The sequence below is a fragment of the Clavelina lepadiformis genome, chromosome 7 (assembly GCF_947623445.1).
Source record: "Clavelina lepadiformis chromosome 7, kaClaLepa1.1, whole genome shotgun sequence".
NCBI lineage: Eukaryota > Metazoa > Chordata > Ascidiacea > Aplousobranchia > Clavelinidae > Clavelina > Clavelina lepadiformis.
In genome coordinates, this window is record NC_135246.1 from 12,100,226 (window position 1) to 12,119,662 (window position 19,437).

The following is a 19,437-nucleotide window of genomic DNA, read 5'->3' on the forward strand; positions in this document are numbered from 1 at the left end:
ATTTGATAAATTATATTAGCCGGTTGACAAAACTTCTGTAAACATTTTAAGAGTAGCCTATGGTATGGTATGATTATGCTTATCCTCGGACTGAGGATAGTCTTTGCACGACTTAAATCCGGTGACGATTCCTCATCGCTCGTGCCACGGTTACCGAGCTAGCCTTTGTGCAAGCTTCAATTGCCATACGCTTTTTATTATTATTGTTTTTACCGTATTGCCAGAACTTAGAACTATCTACCGGGTACACTGAACAGGAAGGAGTGAGTGTCGTAAATGCTTTGACCAGGAACATTACACGGTATCGCGCCACTGAGTATCGAACGCGGAACCTGAGTCGCTTGTATTGCGAGGTCAACGCTCTATATCGGATGGTGGTCGGTCAATTCAATCCAAGGACGAGTAAACGCAAGACGATTCAACTCACAGATGTTGGTTGGGTCGTCCTGGGTTGAATTGACCTGGAACCATACCGTACGTATGGTGGTGTTCTTCAACTTTGCAAATATATGCATAGCCTATCATAAATGTCCATTTGTGTAACTGAAAAGCATTCAGATTGATCGAGACTAGAGAAGATTGTAACAGCGCGCTCTTGTAATTAACCTCCGTCAGTTACGTTTTACTTTTGCTTAACATTCGATGTGTTGTTGCGGCCCAGTCTTCCAGACAATCCACCACAAAATGAGTGGTAATTGGGGAACATAACAAAATATGGAGCAATAAGCACATGTTAAGAGCATGAGATCGATAACACTACAGTAGATAATTTTCGCAAGGCCCCACAATTATCTTCAGGCCCTGACCCATATTGCGATCATACATGGCCCTGAACATACAGTAGGATACACACTTACCAAGAGAACGAAGTTCTCATTTGGGGAAAACTTAGCACATTTCAATTGACACATCAGGCGCAAAATAGTTAATGGCCGCTACCAGCCTTATAACGTCTGCGAACTTTGGTAAATCAATCAAATCTACATTGCACCACTTTTGCCGCGTCTTGCGTCATAAACTGAAGAAACATGTGCGACAAAACTACCTCAACAGCCTGTCAATATACGCTATCTCTCAAAATATTTCAAATGAAATGTAGGCAAATATTTTCATTTATATCTATAACACTGGCAAAGCGAATACAAACAAAAATACACTTCAAACTCTATATATAGGCTACATCACCTACATTTGTCATTTAAACTTTCTTTTTTTTGTAAAAACAACTATTTTAAGCGTTTCACTGCGGACAAGTTATAATTCAGCTGCGCTTTTTATAGTATTGTTAACAGTAAGTCAACCATGTCTCTAAAACAACTTTAATATGGAACTTTTTACACTAGTTTAAGATAAAGTTTGGGACCGCATCTTTATTTTCAGTTTTAAAACAAAATATCATCTTGTTGAGTGGAAAAGGGTTTGTGACCAGTTTCTATACCCCGTGGATGATGTGTTTGCTTACTTCTTGCTGTTTGGACCATTTCGTCATCATTAGCTCCCGGAGAGCAAACAATTATTCCATCTCCGGTGACATGGGTAGACGTGGCTCGAAATCCGACTGGTTCTTCGTTTTCCGCCATCGACGAACGTGCTTTCTTCTTATTCTTACCGCTAGGTGGAAAAAACGGTTTGTGTTTCGACTTCTTATGCTGATTTGGTGCTGATTTCGTTTCGGAAGTGTCGTTTTCTTTCTTTTCAGATGTTGTTTCGGTTTGCAAGTTTTCATTCGTTATAAATGCCGGATTCTGGTAAAAATAATGTTAACGAATGTATGTGAATAAAGCAAAATTAATTAATTAAATCAAGAATAACTTATACATTGGCCTACCTATGACAAGTAAATTTCTGGGCAGTAATGTTATCGTATTGTCGCGAAAATGATGCAGTTTAAAGTAGGATACCGGTGACAATAATTGAAAGATTACAATGATGCAAAAGTTTATGTTTGAGGAGGTCTAGGTTATACTCTACCGTGGCAGATGTCATAAACATGTTGTTTGATTTGTCGTTTCCATACCAAGATGCATCGCCCGTTTCCAGCTTTGATACTTCCTCTGTCTGATTATTATTTTTTCTGCAGCAACGCAGAATCTGCTCCACGCGAAAGTACAAGCCGATGAATATTCCGGCAATAGCAACAATCACTGACAGTGATAACGTAACTCCCAGAATTACGACCGAATTGTTTTTTCCTTCTCCATCTACCATTGTAACTTTGCTTAACATCAAACATTAAAAACAAAACTAATTACTCAAAAAACAACTAATTAACTCATTTTTAAGCAGCAATAACACTGACTGTATGCAACCATTGCAGAGTTGCCAGAAAAAGTAGCGCTTTAAACCAAAAATGCTGTGGTCCTGACAAATTCAAACCTACGCAAGAGCCGACATATTAAATTTGGAAAGAGCTACATAACAACACTTGTTAATTTATGTAATTAATTAGTTAGTTTATCTTAGTTAATTTATGTAGTATCTATGCTACTACGTTTAGCCTACACCTTCACCAGAATATTTGTTATCAAGCTATTATCTTCTACTGCCCTTTATTAAAAAACTTGTGGATAGAAGCTAATGTTTCTTTATACTTTTGAGTCACGAAACTGTTCAATCTGCGAATGAATTGTAAAAATACCAGAGGCAGTAGTGAGTAGTGACTACATATTCCGCTGTAACTATGCCACGCAGGCCTTTGTTAAGAATGGGCCGTTTTTCGTAAGGTGACTTGGAGAAAGGATCTGTAAAAGGGTGGCTTGAGTTATTTGAATAGAAATTTGAAGATGAATTTATTTTAGGTTTAGATCATCATCTTAATATGTAAATTCGAATAAGGTTTAATAAGGAAGAAGGCATAAAAGCCCATAAAAAAGCTTCCAACGCACAACTTCAAACAAAATAGTGACATTCAACGCCTAAGTCTACAAAAGAAACTACCGTACAGTACAGATATGAAACTACGTAAGGATACGCAAAACTATCATAAAAAGCTTGATCGAACGCGTCTTCATTAAGGATTAAAACTGATAGTCTGTAAGCCTGCAACGATATGATCGACGTAATTGACTTTCATTCTGTCATAATTGTAACTTATCATCGTGGTAAATTGCATTGGCTGTCATTTAATTTTGAATCGGTATGGGATAATCATAGAAACGCGACAATTTGTTGTAATATTAAATTGCGGAAATCAGAAACATACTATGGTTGCCCAATTTCTATAAACTAGCAACTCAAGTTTGTAGAGCTGAAATTTCGATTATTTTAGTTGTTTCGTGGTTTACGTCACGGAGAAATTATAACGCCCTGTCTTGTACATCCGACTAATAATGCGTATAGCGTAGCCAGCTGAACACGCATTTCTTGAAAACCGATTTAGATAATAAAAACGTCTTACCTTCGCTAGCATTGGTCGGTGTGTCTTCTTCTGCATTTCGCGAAACATCATCATTAAACACCTGGCAGGTTGCTTTGATACATAAAACAAACAGAACAACAAAACACAAATACTGCTTCATTCTTTACATTAAAACGAACACTGCATCCCAGGAATCAGTCCGCTCTTTACTGTAAAGTTCTTTGCACGTATATACTGTACTCGTTATACCAGCTGCGCTATTACCTTCGCAATTTTACCATAGCTATGTTGATAATAAGCAAACGATTGAGCCAGCAAAGATCCTGTACGCAACGATATAAGCCAGATAAACGCTCCTGACAATGCCCTGCGGCATGTTATCTTGTTATACGAGAAATTTATGGCATTCCCATGTAGACAGGTGGCGTAAGACGATGCTTTCAATTCAAAGAGAAATACATGAATATCTGTCACGGCATCAAGCGTTATAACAACGTTGTAGTTCTGAAATCAGTGTAAGCTTTAACGATAATAATTCAAGTTTATTTCATAAACTTGCGTGCAAATAAAAGTCAGAAAAACATTACTTTTCTTGCTACAAAATTTGAAATTTTGCGTAAAGCACAACATAAAGTTAAAGCTTCAATCCATGAACATCACTGTTTGAGACTTGCACTTTCATTAGCTCATTTTAAAATTCAACAATTGGAAAACATTCAAGTCTTATATTAAGAATGTCAATACGCATACAAGTCTCAGCAAAGTACAAGTGTTTTTGTAATAATATGCATTTTTATTTGAAAAACCATCTTTACTTGGTAATGTTTTACCTAGAAAGCTTATGATATAAATTCAAATACAGAGTTTACAGAAGTTCAGAGTTACATATATGTATAAAGTCCAGCATATTTGCATGGAGATCGAATGTTATACAAATAAACAAGTTAAACATTTACCATTCGTAGCTGAATTACACCAGCACTAAATATGGAGACACAATATAATTACTGATGAAACTTAAATCCTTTGGAATTACTTTTTAACACGCAGACATTTATGCTTAATTTCTTACATTTGTAAGATATGAACCTAAAACATATAACACTGGTACCACCGAGGTAAGGTCAAACATCTGGAAAAACACATCTTTGGCATATTTTAGCTACTGGATATGCTTTGCCGCTGGTTAATCAACTCTTCACAAATTTTTGTAAGTTCTTTATTTTCGTCTGTCATTTGTTGCAATTGAGATTGGAGCGACTTTTTTCCAGTTTCAATTAATTTAGACTGAGTCTGAAAATGTAAGTAATTTTGCAAAAGTTTTTAGTTATCTGTCTCGTTTACTTCTATCTTATAATATTTTTATAGAATTTTAGTCCAAACATACTCACTTGCAAACTTTTAATTGTGTCTCTATTATCTTCCATGATGTTTTGAAGTTCTTGTTTATTTCTTGCCAAGAAAAAAAAGTTTTTTAACCTTCTAAGGGATTTTATTAGAGCATGTTTAAATTTCCTTAAAAATTTTCATATAAAAACATATATGTTCTTAATCAATTTTATCAAAAGAATTTAAAAATGATTTGCAACGATTTAAGTGATCTTTAAGCATGCAATAAGATACATCTATTATGTAGCCATACTTTGACAATGTAGTAGCAACGTCATTTTGCAAATTTTGAGTTAAATGTTCTATTTCGACAGTGTTGGACTCAACATGGGAAATAAGTTTTTGTGTGTTTGATTGGGCTGCACAGAATTTGTCCACACCAGCTTTCATGTCCTGAAAACAAAATTTCCATTTACAACCTTTATCCTGCATGAAGATTGTTACCCAATACAACAAAAATTAATTTTGATTAGGTATGTACCTAAAATATCACAATGAAACACTACTTATCAAAATTTTATTGTTAAAATTTTTTGATAAACAGCAAAAACCAACATGAAGTGCAAACTAAAAGCAAGTTAAGCGCTTTAATTTTAACCTTGTAGTGTTTTAACGGCTTTTGAACTGATCCATCCCAGTCATTCAGTTCTTGTGTTAGAGACAAAGTCATTTTTTCCACCTGTGAACAGAAAAGGTCAATTAAAAGATTTATGTAATGGGCAAGTGCTAGAAAAAGTAATCCTTAAATAAAAATTGTCAATATGTTTACCAGAAAAAAAGTTTTAATAATATTGCAATCATGGTATAATCAATTGTAAACCTAAGATATCTTCCTAAGACAATAAATCTTCATAAGACAAAATCATCAACACCTGTAATATTTGTCAAATTGTTGCACTTAACATAAGAACAGCACAGCATTGAGAAAAAACAATGTTTAATGATCGTAGGTAAATAAACGAAATCAGTTAAATATAACTGCACGTAATGCTTACATTTTGTAGTTCTTTGTTCAACTCAATTTCTTCACTTGTGAGGAATGCTACATTACTCCCAGAACTATCCATTCCTTATAAAATTAAATAAACAGCATGTTACAAGTTAATGGTACTGTACTCATATAAGGTTATCTATAAAAACTACTAACTATATTGTACAAAACAACTATTTACCAAACATGAAAATCTCAATTTTGTGACACGCCAATTTATGCACCTTGGTACATAACACTCAACTTTGCTGGTTGACAACAAATGGCTCTATTGCACTAGTGGATATCACGGCGATTAACATTCAGTTGGGGCATTTTACATGTAGTGGAGAAAGGTTTTTTATAAAGTTTTAAAAAAGTATCTTTAACTTCAATTTAAGTTATTGTTATTTGACTGTTAGAGTTTAAGTTCATTATAGGTCAGTGGTTCTAAACTGGTTGTCTGTCAACGTTTTTTAGGGGTCTGCGAAGGCAGAGTGCCCTGTAAGCAGTACAACTGCATGGTACAATTTTCAGCTGATAATAATTATACATTTGTGCAAAGAAATAATTATGATTTTTCATGCAGTTGCATTCCATTGCAAGTGCAAGGCAAGCAGGGAATCACGAATTATTATTTAAAGTTGATAATAATGAGTTTTACTCAATCATTTTTGTAATTAAATGGCAACACTGTTGTCACTGAGAATTTCACACTCGTTACCATGGAATAGCTTGGACAACTAGCTCTGACGTTTATCATATTGGCTGATAGCAGTGGACATGTCTTCTGCCTAATTACCATTTTCTGATTTCGGTTACTGCTAATTGTTTGCCTAACTTGCATTTCCTTAAAAACAATATGTTTGCAACCAGGCATAATTTCAACAACAGGTGCTCGATTGGTGATGGAATTTTTTAATGAAACAAAGTTTTTGAAAGTTTTCAAAAATATTCCTCATTCTTTATAATTGTAATCTGCTCTGACGAAGCTCATCCACATGATTTTGCGAAACGTTGGTTTTATTAAAGAATTCCATCACTAGTTCAGCACCTTTTGTTATTGTATTTCTTTAATTCAATAACTTGAGGTTGATTGAACATATACTTATAAATTTTACCATTTGCCAGTTGCTTACATAAATAATATCAATTACATAATTGACTAACGATTTTCACTAGATATGGTTTCCAAATTTGGTAAACGGCAACCAATGAAATAGACACTGGGCACCAACAACTTAGGTTTAAAACTAAGTAGTGGACTGTTCGCATTTATAATCATGCGAATAAAGCTTTCCTGAAATTGCAAGCATATCATTTACGGTTACTCTTACTGTCAGTTATTTGAGATAATTCTTTTTCCAGGCGTGTCAGCTCCATTTTAGCATTTTTCACCTAAAACACAAAGTTATGTAAGTTATGCAACATGATACAGTGTCTTTTAAAGTGTTTTTCGAGATCAAAACAGCATTTTGGATTTTCCAACGGCTTTTGAAAATTTATACTTTTGCAACTACAGCAAAAAATTAGCAGTTAGTCATGAATTAAAAGTCACGGCCTTTCAAAACTTCTTAGCAGTCGCCAAAGTCAAACTTCATAGCGCAAACAATATTTTAAATATATCTCAAATCTATCATTTATAGACAGGAAAATTCATGCATAACTATTACACAAATCTTCTTCCCAAAATATTTAATGACTATTTCAGCAAAATCGAAACAGTACACAAATACAATACTAGATCATCACAGGACAATTTATTCTTGCCCCGAACCAAAACAGTAAAAGGTAAAAAAAGTTAAGATTTTAAGGACCTAATTTTTGGAATAAACTACCAAACAACATAAAAAATTAAGTCTCATACACATTTGTCATATCTATTGAGAAGTGAACTTGTGCAAGGGAAGTGCTGTCTGGATAACTGTGAATAAGGTGATGGATGCTGTATGGTTGTTGATTTCTTTTGCATCATATTGTTCTTGATTTTCGATTTGGTTTGAAAACAATTTTTTTTTGTTTTGCTCTTGCTTTTGTGGTGTCTCCGTTCTTGTTTTGCAGTGTTGTTGTAATTAATTGAGTTTTAGTTTTCTATCCGATTTAATTACTTATTTTTGCAATAGAATCTGGGGCAGCTGACCTAGATGATCATGAGGTCTTTTCGCTACACCACACCAATCAATAATGTTATGATACTTTTTAATTTGTTTTAAACGGCGAAATAAACTCTCTCTCTCTACTGTATTGCCCGAATCTAAAACTGTTCATCTATTCTAGACTACTGAACAGAACCAAGCATCCTTAATGCCTTAGCAAAAGGCATAGCAACGGATTAACGGAAGCGCGTGTCACTGGAGTATACTTGCGAGCCACTATAATAAGAAATAGTTTCCTACCGAATTCTACTTTTATTTATGTATATGTCAAAAGTTTCAACTGCTTACATTCATGCAGTATTGGTACTGCAATAGCCTATTCCTTAATATTGTAAAACATTATCATGCTCATTTCGGTTTAGCCTACCTTAATCTGTGACGCATATAATGCGCTGTAAGATGTTGAGCCAAAATCTTCGCCAGCCATGTTCTTTCTTTTTCACAGTCAATAAATACTAACCTCGCCAAGGCTAATCCTTTGCTATGTTATCAGGCAATCATGTATAAGATGCGACCATGGCCACCGTTACTGAACTTTACTGTAACCATAACTCTTCCTACTATGGAAACAGAAGTAATGTACAGAGAGAGATAGGCCTACAGCAGTGTGCGATAACAAAGCAAGCCGATTGAGAATGGCCATTGTTCTCGTGATGCATCAGTAGTCCTCATTTACTTGCGTTTACGTTCTTCGATAACCCAAATTAACTGAATTTATGAGGCTCGTTCCCTGTTTTACTTTCACGAATATCTATCATACTACATGTCATTACAATCCTAAAACCTCCTTTCAGTATTTTACCAATTTACTTGAAAAACTGGATTTTGTATTATGGCTTTTTAGCTTTGTGTTTTGTATGTTGTATGAAATAGTCTTCTTTTATTTGAAATCATTCAATCATTTATTTTTTGTTAAAAGCGCAGTGTGGACGAGAACTCAAACCAGTATCTAACACGCACCAAAAAATGGGAAAAAGTGACAAGGCCGACGAGGCTTAAAACGTGCTCAAAAATAATTAAGGTAATAATTGCTGGAAACAATAGCACGGCAACTAAACTCATAATTAGTTAAATCCACAAAACGTAAGTAGGAAAAATCGAAAGTAAGCAAACGGGCAGGTGGTGTGTTGAAGCAACAGATAAACGAAAATCGTTTCAATGCTGTACAACAGTGTACATAAATCAACTTGTTTTTGCACGTGTAACATACCAATGTTAAGCCTTGATAAGTTGAGATTGTAAATAGCCATTAATGCATGACTAAAACAATGGCGATTCTCAATCGGCCTACTTTGAGTATGCTCATAGACTACTATAAGATGGACTACCTTGATTGGTAGAGATCCGTCAAGCTTGAATCGCTAAGGTGAATGGCGAGCAAAATTATATTCGTTGTGAAAGAAATGCGTGGAATTAAACGGAAGATTATGAAATTTGTTTTGGGAAAATAAATATATTTGACAAATTAAGAGTATGATATTGACATAGATTAGATTAAGCTTAGGAGTAACTTTATACCCTATTGTGTTTAGATTTCATGATGATATTTGTGATAGTCTCACGTACATTTATGATGATTTACCAATTCGATGTTGTGCAAAGCAAAGGCTTTCCTCAGTTTGAGGATAAAAATTGTTATACCTTACCATGTTTTATTGCAGAGTTTCTTATAAGTACGGTGACGTATTGTTAATTAGCAGAAGGGATAGAGCTTACATCGAACCTCAAGAAATCGCTTTGAAAGCTTAGTAGTGGAAACTGGAAATTGTGCCATCTGAACGCCGATTTATAATTAATAAACAAAGAAGGAAAAGAGGTTGATTGAGCGCCAACTAATAATAAATAAATAAAAAAAAGAATTAAAGCTTCAGAACATGTCTTCTTCAATTCTCTGTCACTTTGATGTCGGCTCCGTAGCCGATTGGTTCGAGTGTTGGCCTCACAATGAACGCGGCGTGTGTTCAATATTCAATATTCAGTAGCGTTATATCGTTGACGACACTTGTTCCTGTTCACTGGACATGGTGGACAGCTCTACATCTAGGCAATATTGCATAAAAAATAAAATAAAAACTGTGCTACAGTCAGAACTTGCACAAAGATTACCTCAGTAACCAAGGCTCAAGTAATGAGGAATCAATATAAATAATATACTTTAAGATGCTTTTCAAGAATGTATCTATTTCCTCCTCATAACCGCTCAATTCTTCCCACATATTTATATCTTGATTCAATCTGCCTCGTTTTCTGCTACCTGTTAAGTAATTGTTTTAAAACACTTGGATTTTATAGTAGTATGTCGTACTATAAAACTTCAAACGATTTATTTCAATCAGTAGAGATCTATAATTCTATATAGCCTACAGTATATACCTGATGTAGTGGCCAGACTGCATTTTTTGTCGATATTCCAGCCACACCCACATGCAATCAGGCTGACGTCTCAGCCGCGCATAGAGCATGTGCCGCTGTGGTTTTGTTCTGTTTTTTTTTCTGACTCTACTCAACTGGAACTTGAGGAATTACGGCAAAAAATCAGCCTATATAAAAAAATATGTCGGGAGTAGACTAAGTTGCATCCGTGCAAATTTGTTTCAAAACTGATAAGAAAATTGGTCAAACGCGCATTACAAAAGTACGAAATTTATTTCCATCGCCAAGTATGCAAAGAGTGTAATCTGGCCTATCAGTTTTGTTTGAATAAGCAAAAATTACAGTAGGCCTACTGGTTAATAGCCTAGCACTTAGCCATCACAGCAAAGTGAACGAACAGATATAGTAGCCTACTGGTAAGATATTTAGTTGGAGAGGAGTGCAAAACGAGCAAAACTACTGCATAATCTTTAAATACCGTGTTTGTGTCAATCAGGCTTGGCTCTCTGTTAATACATAAATTTACTTTAATAAATTGTTTTGTGTAAATATGATGGAATGATGGCTGAAATTATGAAATTATCAGTTTATTGTGCTTAACTTTCGTCATTATACGAAGCCCAAATAACGACAATTTTGGTGAAAAAACCTCTATGTGTACTTGACCTTTCTGGTGTATTGTTGTCAACTTAAATAACTCTGCAGAGTTCCGCGGACAAAAAAGTTTGGGAAACACTGGTCTTCGGTATAAACACAATATTTGTGTTTATATTTCCGGTGTCTATGTTTTTTCCTGTTCATTGGCGCGTGTTAGTAACAACTGGCTTGATTTTTCATCCCCACCGCGCTTTTGACGAAAAATAATTGAACAATGAATGAAGTACAAGTTGTTAGTATTTTATGATGGTACACTGGTACTTTTATTGTTTTTCTTTTGCTATAGTATACTAAAAGTTGTTATGCATAGATGTTATGTTTTAGCATACTTTAGCATAGATGTTATGTTTTAGTATACTATGGTTTTACCATCCACACAAGGAAGTTTTGCTTTCAGTGCGCCAGATATATGCACCAATAAATTTAATGCCAAGTCTACGTCACGACAACGTTATAAACCTTTAACGTGGGGTATGGAGCATAACAGCTATTTTGCGCCGATAATAATTGGCGCGTGAGCAAAATCAAATAAATTTTCCGATTGGGCTTTGTAGTAGGCGGTAGCGCAATTCACCCGACAATAACGTAATTGCCCTTCTAAAGATTCTCAATTAGGCTAGTTTTTCTTAACCCGAATGGGTATAAACGTTTCCTTCCGAGGCTATATCTTGGAAATGTTGCGTCGATTATCTCAGATATTCAGCATTTGGAACAAAATGCTTTTGTAGTAGGCGGTAGCATAATTTGGTAAACCATCAGGTAATTACCCTTCTTCAGATCTTCAATTAAGCTACGTTTTCTTGAGCCGAAAGAGAAAACTTCCCCTTCGTTAGCTATATTTTGAAATGCTGAATCAGTAATCTTAGCATTTGGACCACAAACGCGATGCTTCTGCAAGGGTTAGGACCGCCTGCTGCTCCATAATGCTAGGCTTACCATACGTCCCGTTTTAGCCGGGACAGTCCCGCTATTTAAGGATTTGTCCCGGCGTCCCGCTCAGTCAACCCAAAGTCCCGCTTTGGCATTTAGTCAGCCAGCATTGTCCCACACTTAGCATACTGTGACAGGTCTGCTTAGCCAACTTGCTGAAGAGCAATGCTCGATGCTTGTTCTTGTTTCGTTGTGTTAAATGTGAAAGTAATTGTTACGTCATTGTAGCGGGTAATTGGTCCAGTAGTGGGTTGATTGTTAACGCATTCGCTAGTTCAGTAATACCAGGCTAGAAGGAGGAGGTGATATTTTTGCAGATAGGTTATGGAAAGAACTTATTTTGTATCGGTACTTGTTTGCATTTCCTTCTGCAAAAACCATTTGAATGTGAAAGCCCTTACCACCTGCAAAATTAACACTGACTTTTCCTGCTGTGATTTTTATGAGAAAATAAAATCGAATAAAGACTTCTTGAAGAAAGTATTTTCTACAGTAAAGTATGATTGGACGATTATGTAAATTTACAAGTGCTTGAACATTGTTTTGTTTCCTAGCAAAATGAATTATTTTAGTTTTTCTGGGTGTCTTACTACTTTAGTCGTCCCTGACGATAGGAATCCAAAATAGTTGCATACTCCTAGTAAAATATGAACCACATTTATCTGATAAGGTTCGTTTTTCTGAAGCGTCCCACTTTTCAATCACAAAAATATGGTATGCCTACATAATGCTGATGATACAAAGAGATGTCGCTAACATATAATAGGTGATAAGAGTTTTCTTGTGTATTGCTGAGCTGAGTAGACTTAGTGTTTATGGTAATTTTCATAGTAGCAGCAGCTGGCGGGTCACGACACTTCAATTTGGGACAATCCTATTTTAGAGAAAAGAGGAGTTTTAGGAATGCAATGCTAATTTTCAGAAAGTAAGGATCGTGTTGTTTCTTTTTCGCCATTGACTGTGGAGAGCGAAAAGTATGGTGCTAACCTCTTGGTAGACTGGACAAACAAGAAATATTGGGGACTAGTGCAGAAGTGCACAACCACAGGATGCCTTTCCATACTAGACCCCAGCTACTCAAATCGTGACGTCATCTGTTTGTGCACTTGTGCACTAGACCCAGTCACTAGTATAAAGTCTAAAATGTGATATTCTGTTATTCCTTCCTTTTCACTGACTGGTCAATTGTATGCAGAACATTCATTCAACATTTCTCCCTTTTGTCATTCTGTATATTGATGACTGCAAAACTAAACAATGTCACAATTTGGGTAGTAGGGGTTTAGAATACAATTGCATCACATGCTTGTGCACTTTGTTTTGCGCACAAGATCCCATTTTGCTGTTGTTGTTAAGTAAGTAGTGTAGTAAGTATACATTTTAGTGTATAAAACAACTTTACAAGTGTCTTTGTTAAATTAGGAATTCCGGTACCGGTAGGTTATCTACAAACAAGTGCAGGTGTTATTGTGTTGGTATATCACATGTCTTCGAAAATGATGTTGAAGGGTAGGATTCTATTGTTTTCCATTACCGGATGCAAACATTGCAAAGCAGCAAAGTCCAAGCTGGAATTGTTGGAACTACCTTATTTTGAAGTTAATTTGGATAACCATCCAAATGAAAGGTAGTTCTCAGCAGCATAGTGATTTTTAACAATTATTATCGGCTCCTTTCACTTATATGCTTAAGTTTTTCTAAACTTTTTTTGTGTTTATATTTTTGTTATTACTTAGTCTATTTGCTGGCAAGAATTTAGTTAGTTAGCTCATCACCCACATTAACTTAGGTTGAGGCTAATACAATTGAATGCTGTTTTCACAACCTTACACTATCACCTTACAAAACTTACTTGAATTCACATACATGTAAAATCTAATTAATTTTTTAGTTTTTATTTTTAAATGCTCCCAGGGCAACAATGACAAAACTAACAAACCAACACAGTGTTCCACAAATATTCTTTAATGACAAACATATTGGAGGAAATGCAGAATTTCAAGAACTGGTGTGTTCATTGCCAAATTTCGATTATTACTGTTATTTTTATCATCATTTTCACATTTTAAGCCATGAATGCTGAATTAATTAGGTCTTCTATTACTAGTTATCAAATTGCAATTAACTTTTTTACATTTGTGATAGAGTGATGAAGCGTTGCAAACTTTAATTGCATATGTTCGAGATAATGAAGCACCAGAAAATACCCCACAGCCACTTAAAGCTAATGAATTAGATGCTGATGCTCGTAAGATTTAAATAATGGCAGCAAAATTAAAAAAGTCTTTTCACAACCTACTAATTGTCCTTACGTGGTTATCTTTAAATATTTTATCAATGCACGATTTTGAAGAGTAGTTATATATGTAAAATTCAGGTGTGTCAGACAAAATGGATGAGCTCTCCTCACTTGTAGAAGCACTCAGGGAGCAAAATGGAATTGTTCATGATCATAGGTAGGCAAGAATTTTAGGATCTGAAGATGTTTTAATTGATACGGTATTTAAATTATTTTAGAAAGATAACATAAATCTGTAGTTGCTGTAGCACAGGAATGTTCTGACAGTTATTAAAATGATTAGCCTTTTTGGTTTGTATTATTCATACTATTTATTAATTATTCTTGGTGTGCGTCAGAAGTCATTATAAATTTCTGTACATGTCTAATTCATAATATGTGTAATGTGTTACTTGCAACTAACATTCTGCTTTAACAGGCATTTCATCCGATCTTATCCAAATACATTTACAGGAGAAGATGCAATAACATTTATTGCTCAAGAAAAAGGATTAGGTCGGTGAGTGTACTGCCATTAAATGGAAAGCAATACATATGTTAGAAGTCAGAAAAAAGAAAGCTTTGTTAAAGAATTTGTGATTAGAGCAGATATTTATTATATATTGTAGCAAAAATTTATTTTTGTCTTTCTGTTGTGTTCTAATGAAATGTTATTGCACTACACTTTCAAAACTTAAACTAACAAATTTAAATTTAAGAGCCTGCAATATAAATTATATATTAGATTTTACCTGTCAATGCTAACAGTAACAAGCTTAAAATTAAAAACTCATAAATTATATATTTTATACCTTTTTAATGTTTATTTTTAAACCTAAAGACAGGACAGCAGCATTAGAGATAGCTCAACAGCTGATAACAAAGAAATTTGCTGCTGCATTAAAAGAAGGGATACCCATGAAAGATGATAAGACACTTTACCGCTTCATGCAAGATTGGCCCTCAAATGCTTTAAATGCTGGATTAGCGGCATACAAGTCCATAACATTAGGTCATACATTGTATTTATACTGTACATATAGAATATTGATCTTATCATGGCAGTGTTAGCATAATTTTATAAATGGATACAAAATGCCGATTTGGCTATTACCTTTTTCTTATAGAGCGGTATAGATGTAGAATTGTAATAGAATGAAATATTTGTTTGACGTCATGTTTTTTTACATTAAGCAAAGCTGATTGAGAAACAGGAAACAAAATGGATAGTTATTACCTTATTATCTTAATTATTATGCACTTCTCTACTCCCCCATAAATAAACAACGTTTCATTTTAAAAAACAAATCATATTAATTACATTCTTAAGTTAATGTCAGCCTTGCCGCATTACATAATTATTTCTTTTTAGCATCAGAATTGTCTATCCTTATAAGGAAGAGTATTCTTAAGCTGTACGGCAGCTATCTTTCGAATGATGGGAAGATGGTTGATTACACTGGCCTCGGGCAAAGTCCTGAATTTGAAGATTATGTGCAATTATCAGCCCAACTACAGCGTGTCCAGGTTATAAGTAAACACTGGCACTACTTCGCGCTAGCTCAACACGCTGTACTGATTGACCAAAGAAATAATGTTATTATTATTTTTGTTTTGTAGGCAGAAACTTTATCGCGTGGAGAAAAACTTGCCTTCTTTATAAACATTTATAATGCTCTGGTTATACATGGTAATGTTAAGATTGGTTTTCCCAATACCACTTGGCAGCGTTATAAGGTACCGTATTTAGAAATATTACTAAATAATAATCCTTACAGTAATGCCACAGTCATTATGATCAGTAAACATAACTTACATGCAACTTTTCTTACAAAATGTGGTATTTAGTTCTTCAATGATGCTAAGTACATTATTGGTGGTCACAGCTATTCACTCCAAGATATTGAGAATGGTGTACTGAGATCTAACAGAAAGGTAAACATCAGAATTGATCTTCTGTTTAGACCAGTGGTTCCCAACCTTTTTTGGTGTGGGGCCGAATTTCAAACTTCAGAGTACGTATGGAGCCGCATGAAAACACTCAAGTAATTATAACGGAATTTTTAAAGTATGAAATCATGTTTCAACAATAGCAACACTAACAAGAAAAATCACACAAATTTTGACCAATTTTTGAATTTTTTTGACAAGTCAAAAAATAATCGCCCTAATTATTATAAATAGATTTTTTATATTTTTTTGTGGGATTTTTAGGGGTCAATAAGATCTGCAAGAAGGTTAGCTCAGAGCCGCGGTTGGGAATCACTGGTTTAGACAATGTTCCTCACGGTGCTGGAAAATTTCTGAATTTCTATGCACTGTAGACTACAATAACAAACATGCTTTTCACATAGGGTGTTGGCATGTTATCAAAGCCTTTTTCCAAGTCGGATCCGCGGATGAAAACGATATTGCATTCCAATGAACCCCTTGTTCACTTTGCTTTGGTTTGCGGTGCGAAGAGTTGTCCACCAATAAAAACATACTCTCATGACGTAAGCAAAACAATTAGCACTATGCTTGTGTCTACTTGTACTTTGTTGCAGTCAAGTATGAACTCTACTTATTATGCATCAAAACAAGGTTCAAAGTATAGAAATATCAGTTGTTACATGAACTGTAGAATGTAATGAACGAACTGGAAATAGCTGCAGCTGCCTTTCTGGAGAGTGACGATGGTTGTTGTGTTGATATTGAAAAAAATATGATTGGTCTTAGCATGATTTTTAAGTGGTACAAAGAAGATTTTGGAGAAACCCCATATGAGGTAATATCATACATGCTGAAATTTCATGTGTTTAACTGTTAAGACCCTTATAGTGGGTAAACAAACCAATATTTAGGTCTTAAAATGGGTGAGGAATCATATGAGTCTTGGCGACAAAAAACAGCATCTCACAAAATTACTTGAAGAAAAAGTTTATAAACTGGTCTATTTGACGTATGATTGGGGAAGTAATGGAAAATAGCTTAAATAGGTTTCACCATTACAAACACAGTATACACAGAAAGTGAAATTTTACTGCTTGTACTACATGTATATTGACTGTTGTATAGTAGTATATTGCAATTTTACACCACTTGGCACTTAATCTGCGCGCTTTTGATTTATGTACTATTGTCACTCTTGAAATACTCTGTCATAAACCCATAACTTGTATGATTAAAATCAATGGAAGTGATGCTTTTAGCTGTAACTTGCATCGTTACTTCTTGAAACACAATACTTCGGCCCACTTCTTCAAAGTTAAGTTTTTCAAACAATGCTTTGCTTGCTTTGTTATCCGTACCTATTTTTGCTGTAAAAGTATCTACATTTAGTTCCCTTTTTGCATAATTCATCATCAAGCAAGCAGTCTGAAATCCATAACCTTTTCGCCGACAGTCTTTTTCTGCGATCATCACTGATATTTCTGCATTTCCTTTATCAACCTCGTTGAAGAACAAATTTACGTCACCCACCATGCATTGTTGTTCAAGGTGTTGTATTTTCTGTGACATGACGTTTTTGTGCTCTTGGTCAGGTTCGATTTCATTTGGATGATTATTGCTTTCATAACAATGCCTCAACTTCTTTCTATGACACAAAAGTTGCAAGGGTAACAAGCTTCCCATAACTATTGTAGAGTGTTTGTGCAAAAAAAATAAAAAGCAAGAACTACTAAGAGATACTCCCCTTGGTAATAAAGGTACATTCTATTAGCAGAAAAATCTCAGGTTCAGTTAAACTCAGACATTTGTGACTGTAATTTTAGCCATTTTGATAATACTGTATATGTATAGTCTGTTGTTGACATGACCATTATTATGGCAAGTGATTAGTATGAATCAAGAGGAATTAACAGATCAATGCAAAAACTGCCACTTTTTATCTGTACCTCAGATGCATAGGACTTTGAGCCATTTCATAATTGCTTAACACGACTGATATATTCTATGGATGATGACCCAGAAAAATCATTTGGCAGGTCAAGGGTAGAGAAACACTAGGTTAACTAGTTTAGTATACTAAACTTTTCAGTTTCTCAATTGTTAACGTTTTGGTGAATTTGCCAAGATTACTATCCATGTTAAAAAGTATACAGAGTATAACCAAAAGTTCCAACGTTTAGGAATCCTGGCATGAAGCAAATCAAAAAATTGGAGGGTGCTATATTGTAACATCGTTATGACATCAAATTTGAAAGAGGCTGGGTCATATTAAATAGGCTGTAAAATAAAAATGACAAATATAGTTTTGATAGGAAGCGCAGTCCACCGTACATCATTCCAGTACTTAACAAAACTGGTGCTTAATTCTAACGAAACATGATTTTTTTCCCTTTTATAGCATTATGACACAAGAATTCCTAGGGAGGTAGATTTTTGCACATTTGTTAGCACCTTTGCTGGAATATGACTTCATAATCGTTGTAAACTTGTAGATGTAGAGTGTAGACTCTTGTATAAACTTTTACGCTACCAGTCTGTGAAGTACCTCTTTGACTTTTAACAGTCCGCATGCATGAAAACGTTGAGAACAACTGCTTTAGACGAACCAGTCATGGCATACACATATAGCAAAATATTTTATCGGTACTCACCGAAGCTTGTTCACATCTAGTACAATAAATGTCAGCTTTGTCTCATCTTTTTGCCAGAGCTCTTGCATTTCAAATTCTTCTTCTAATGAAAGTGGCTCAGAAGCAGTTAGATTCTGCAACTCTGGATTTTGCATCCAGGAATTGTATTTCTCCACATGTTTTCTTTTGTATGGAACAAGAGCTACATTCACTCCAACAAGCATGACATCCTCATTAAATTTCATTTTTTGAATTATTACCAGTTCAACATTTTTATTAATCAAGCCATCTCATGCATCCTTAAAGCAAAAAGGTTGTTGATAAAAAGCAGATTTCAAATCTTTTTAAACATTCTTTCTATCCAATTAAACTCATCGTCCAACCATCATGGTTCCTGATATTTTAATTACACAACTCCTTTTACGAACCAGACAAACAATCTTGATCTTGGTTTATTGGTGTAGTGACTACCAATTAAAGCAGGAGTGTCCAAACTACGGCCCACCATCTGATTTTAATTGGCCCTTGGCCATCATAGAACTTGAAACTTAAAACTTGAAGCTCACTTGAAACCTCGTACCAAAGATATAGAAGTATGAAACAGACATTAGCAGCTTAAGAGAAACAAACTTTATTTCAAAAGTGAAAGTTACTTTACCAAGAATTCAGTGGTAATTTTTGACTTGCTTCTATTAATTGTAAGGTGACCTATTGTAAGTTACGGTATGTCATTGAGCAGATATTGCAAAGCAACTGTGGATCAC

General features: G+C 34.8%; 4 protein-coding genes across 7 annotated transcripts; 1 reads left to right on the top strand and 3 right to left on the bottom strand.

The window, feature by feature from the left end:
* Positions 1-1,094: 1,094 nt before the first annotated feature.
* Positions 1,095-3,680, bottom strand: LOC143466003 (uncharacterized). The gene is made up of 3 exons (XM_076964580.1): positions 3,398-3,680; positions 1,972-2,201; positions 1,095-1,745 (listed from the first exon to the last, which is right to left on the bottom strand). Exons 1-3 carry the CDS (start codon positions 3,516-3,518, stop codon positions 1,383-1,385), a joined length of 714 nt encoding a protein of 237 aa, XP_076820695.1. The 5' UTR covers positions 3,519-3,680; the 3' UTR covers positions 1,095-1,382.
* A 199-nt stretch (positions 3,681-3,879) lies between these two features.
* LOC143466005 (uncharacterized) lies at positions 3,880-8,669 on the bottom strand. Of its 2 annotated transcripts, none has more exons than XM_076964583.1 (7): positions 8,241-8,669; positions 7,055-7,115; positions 5,743-5,816; positions 5,346-5,426; positions 5,001-5,140; positions 4,750-4,810; positions 3,880-4,651 (listed from the first exon to the last, which is right to left on the bottom strand). In XM_076964583.1, the coding sequence occupies exons 1-7, from the start codon at positions 8,298-8,300 to the stop codon at positions 4,517-4,519; spliced, it is 612 nt and encodes a 203-aa protein (XP_076820698.1). In that variant the 5' UTR covers positions 8,301-8,669; the 3' UTR covers positions 3,880-4,516. The 2 variants fall into 2 exon arrangements, with proteins under 2 accessions (XP_076820698.1, XP_076820697.1); XM_076964582.1 differs by lacking the exon at positions 8,241-8,669 and adding an exon at positions 7,585-8,229.
* Positions 8,670-12,628: 3,959 nt separating this feature from the next.
* Positions 12,629-17,778, top strand: LOC143466002 (uncharacterized). 3 transcript variants are annotated; one of them, XM_076964577.1, is made up of 13 exons: positions 12,629-12,758; positions 13,256-13,460; positions 13,748-13,841; positions 13,979-14,081; positions 14,211-14,289; positions 14,551-14,627; positions 14,953-15,123; positions 15,484-15,638; positions 15,732-15,848; positions 15,960-16,046; positions 16,466-16,606; positions 16,735-16,878; positions 16,955-17,778. In XM_076964577.1, exons 2-13 carry the CDS (start codon positions 13,318-13,320, stop codon positions 17,078-17,080), a joined length of 1,437 nt encoding a protein of 478 aa, XP_076820692.1. In that variant the 5' UTR covers positions 12,629-12,758; positions 13,256-13,317; the 3' UTR covers positions 17,081-17,778. The 3 variants fall into 3 exon arrangements, with proteins under 3 accessions (XP_076820692.1, XP_076820693.1, XP_076820691.1); XM_076964576.1 differs by lacking the exon at positions 12,629-12,758 and adding an exon at positions 12,825-13,188; XM_076964578.1 differs by lacking the exons at positions 12,629-12,758; positions 16,466-16,606; positions 16,735-16,878; positions 16,955-17,778 and adding exons at positions 12,811-13,188; positions 16,326-16,436 and having other exon boundaries at positions 15,960-16,156.
* Positions 17,027-18,988, bottom strand: LOC143466004 (N-acetyltransferase 9-like protein). The gene is made up of 2 exons (XM_076964581.1): positions 18,695-18,988; positions 17,027-17,688 (listed from the first exon to the last, which is right to left on the bottom strand). The coding sequence occupies exons 1-2, from the start codon at positions 18,916-18,918 to the stop codon at positions 17,220-17,222; spliced, it is 693 nt and encodes a 230-aa protein (XP_076820696.1). The 5' UTR covers positions 18,919-18,988; the 3' UTR covers positions 17,027-17,219.
* Positions 18,989-19,437: the final 449 nt, after the last annotated feature.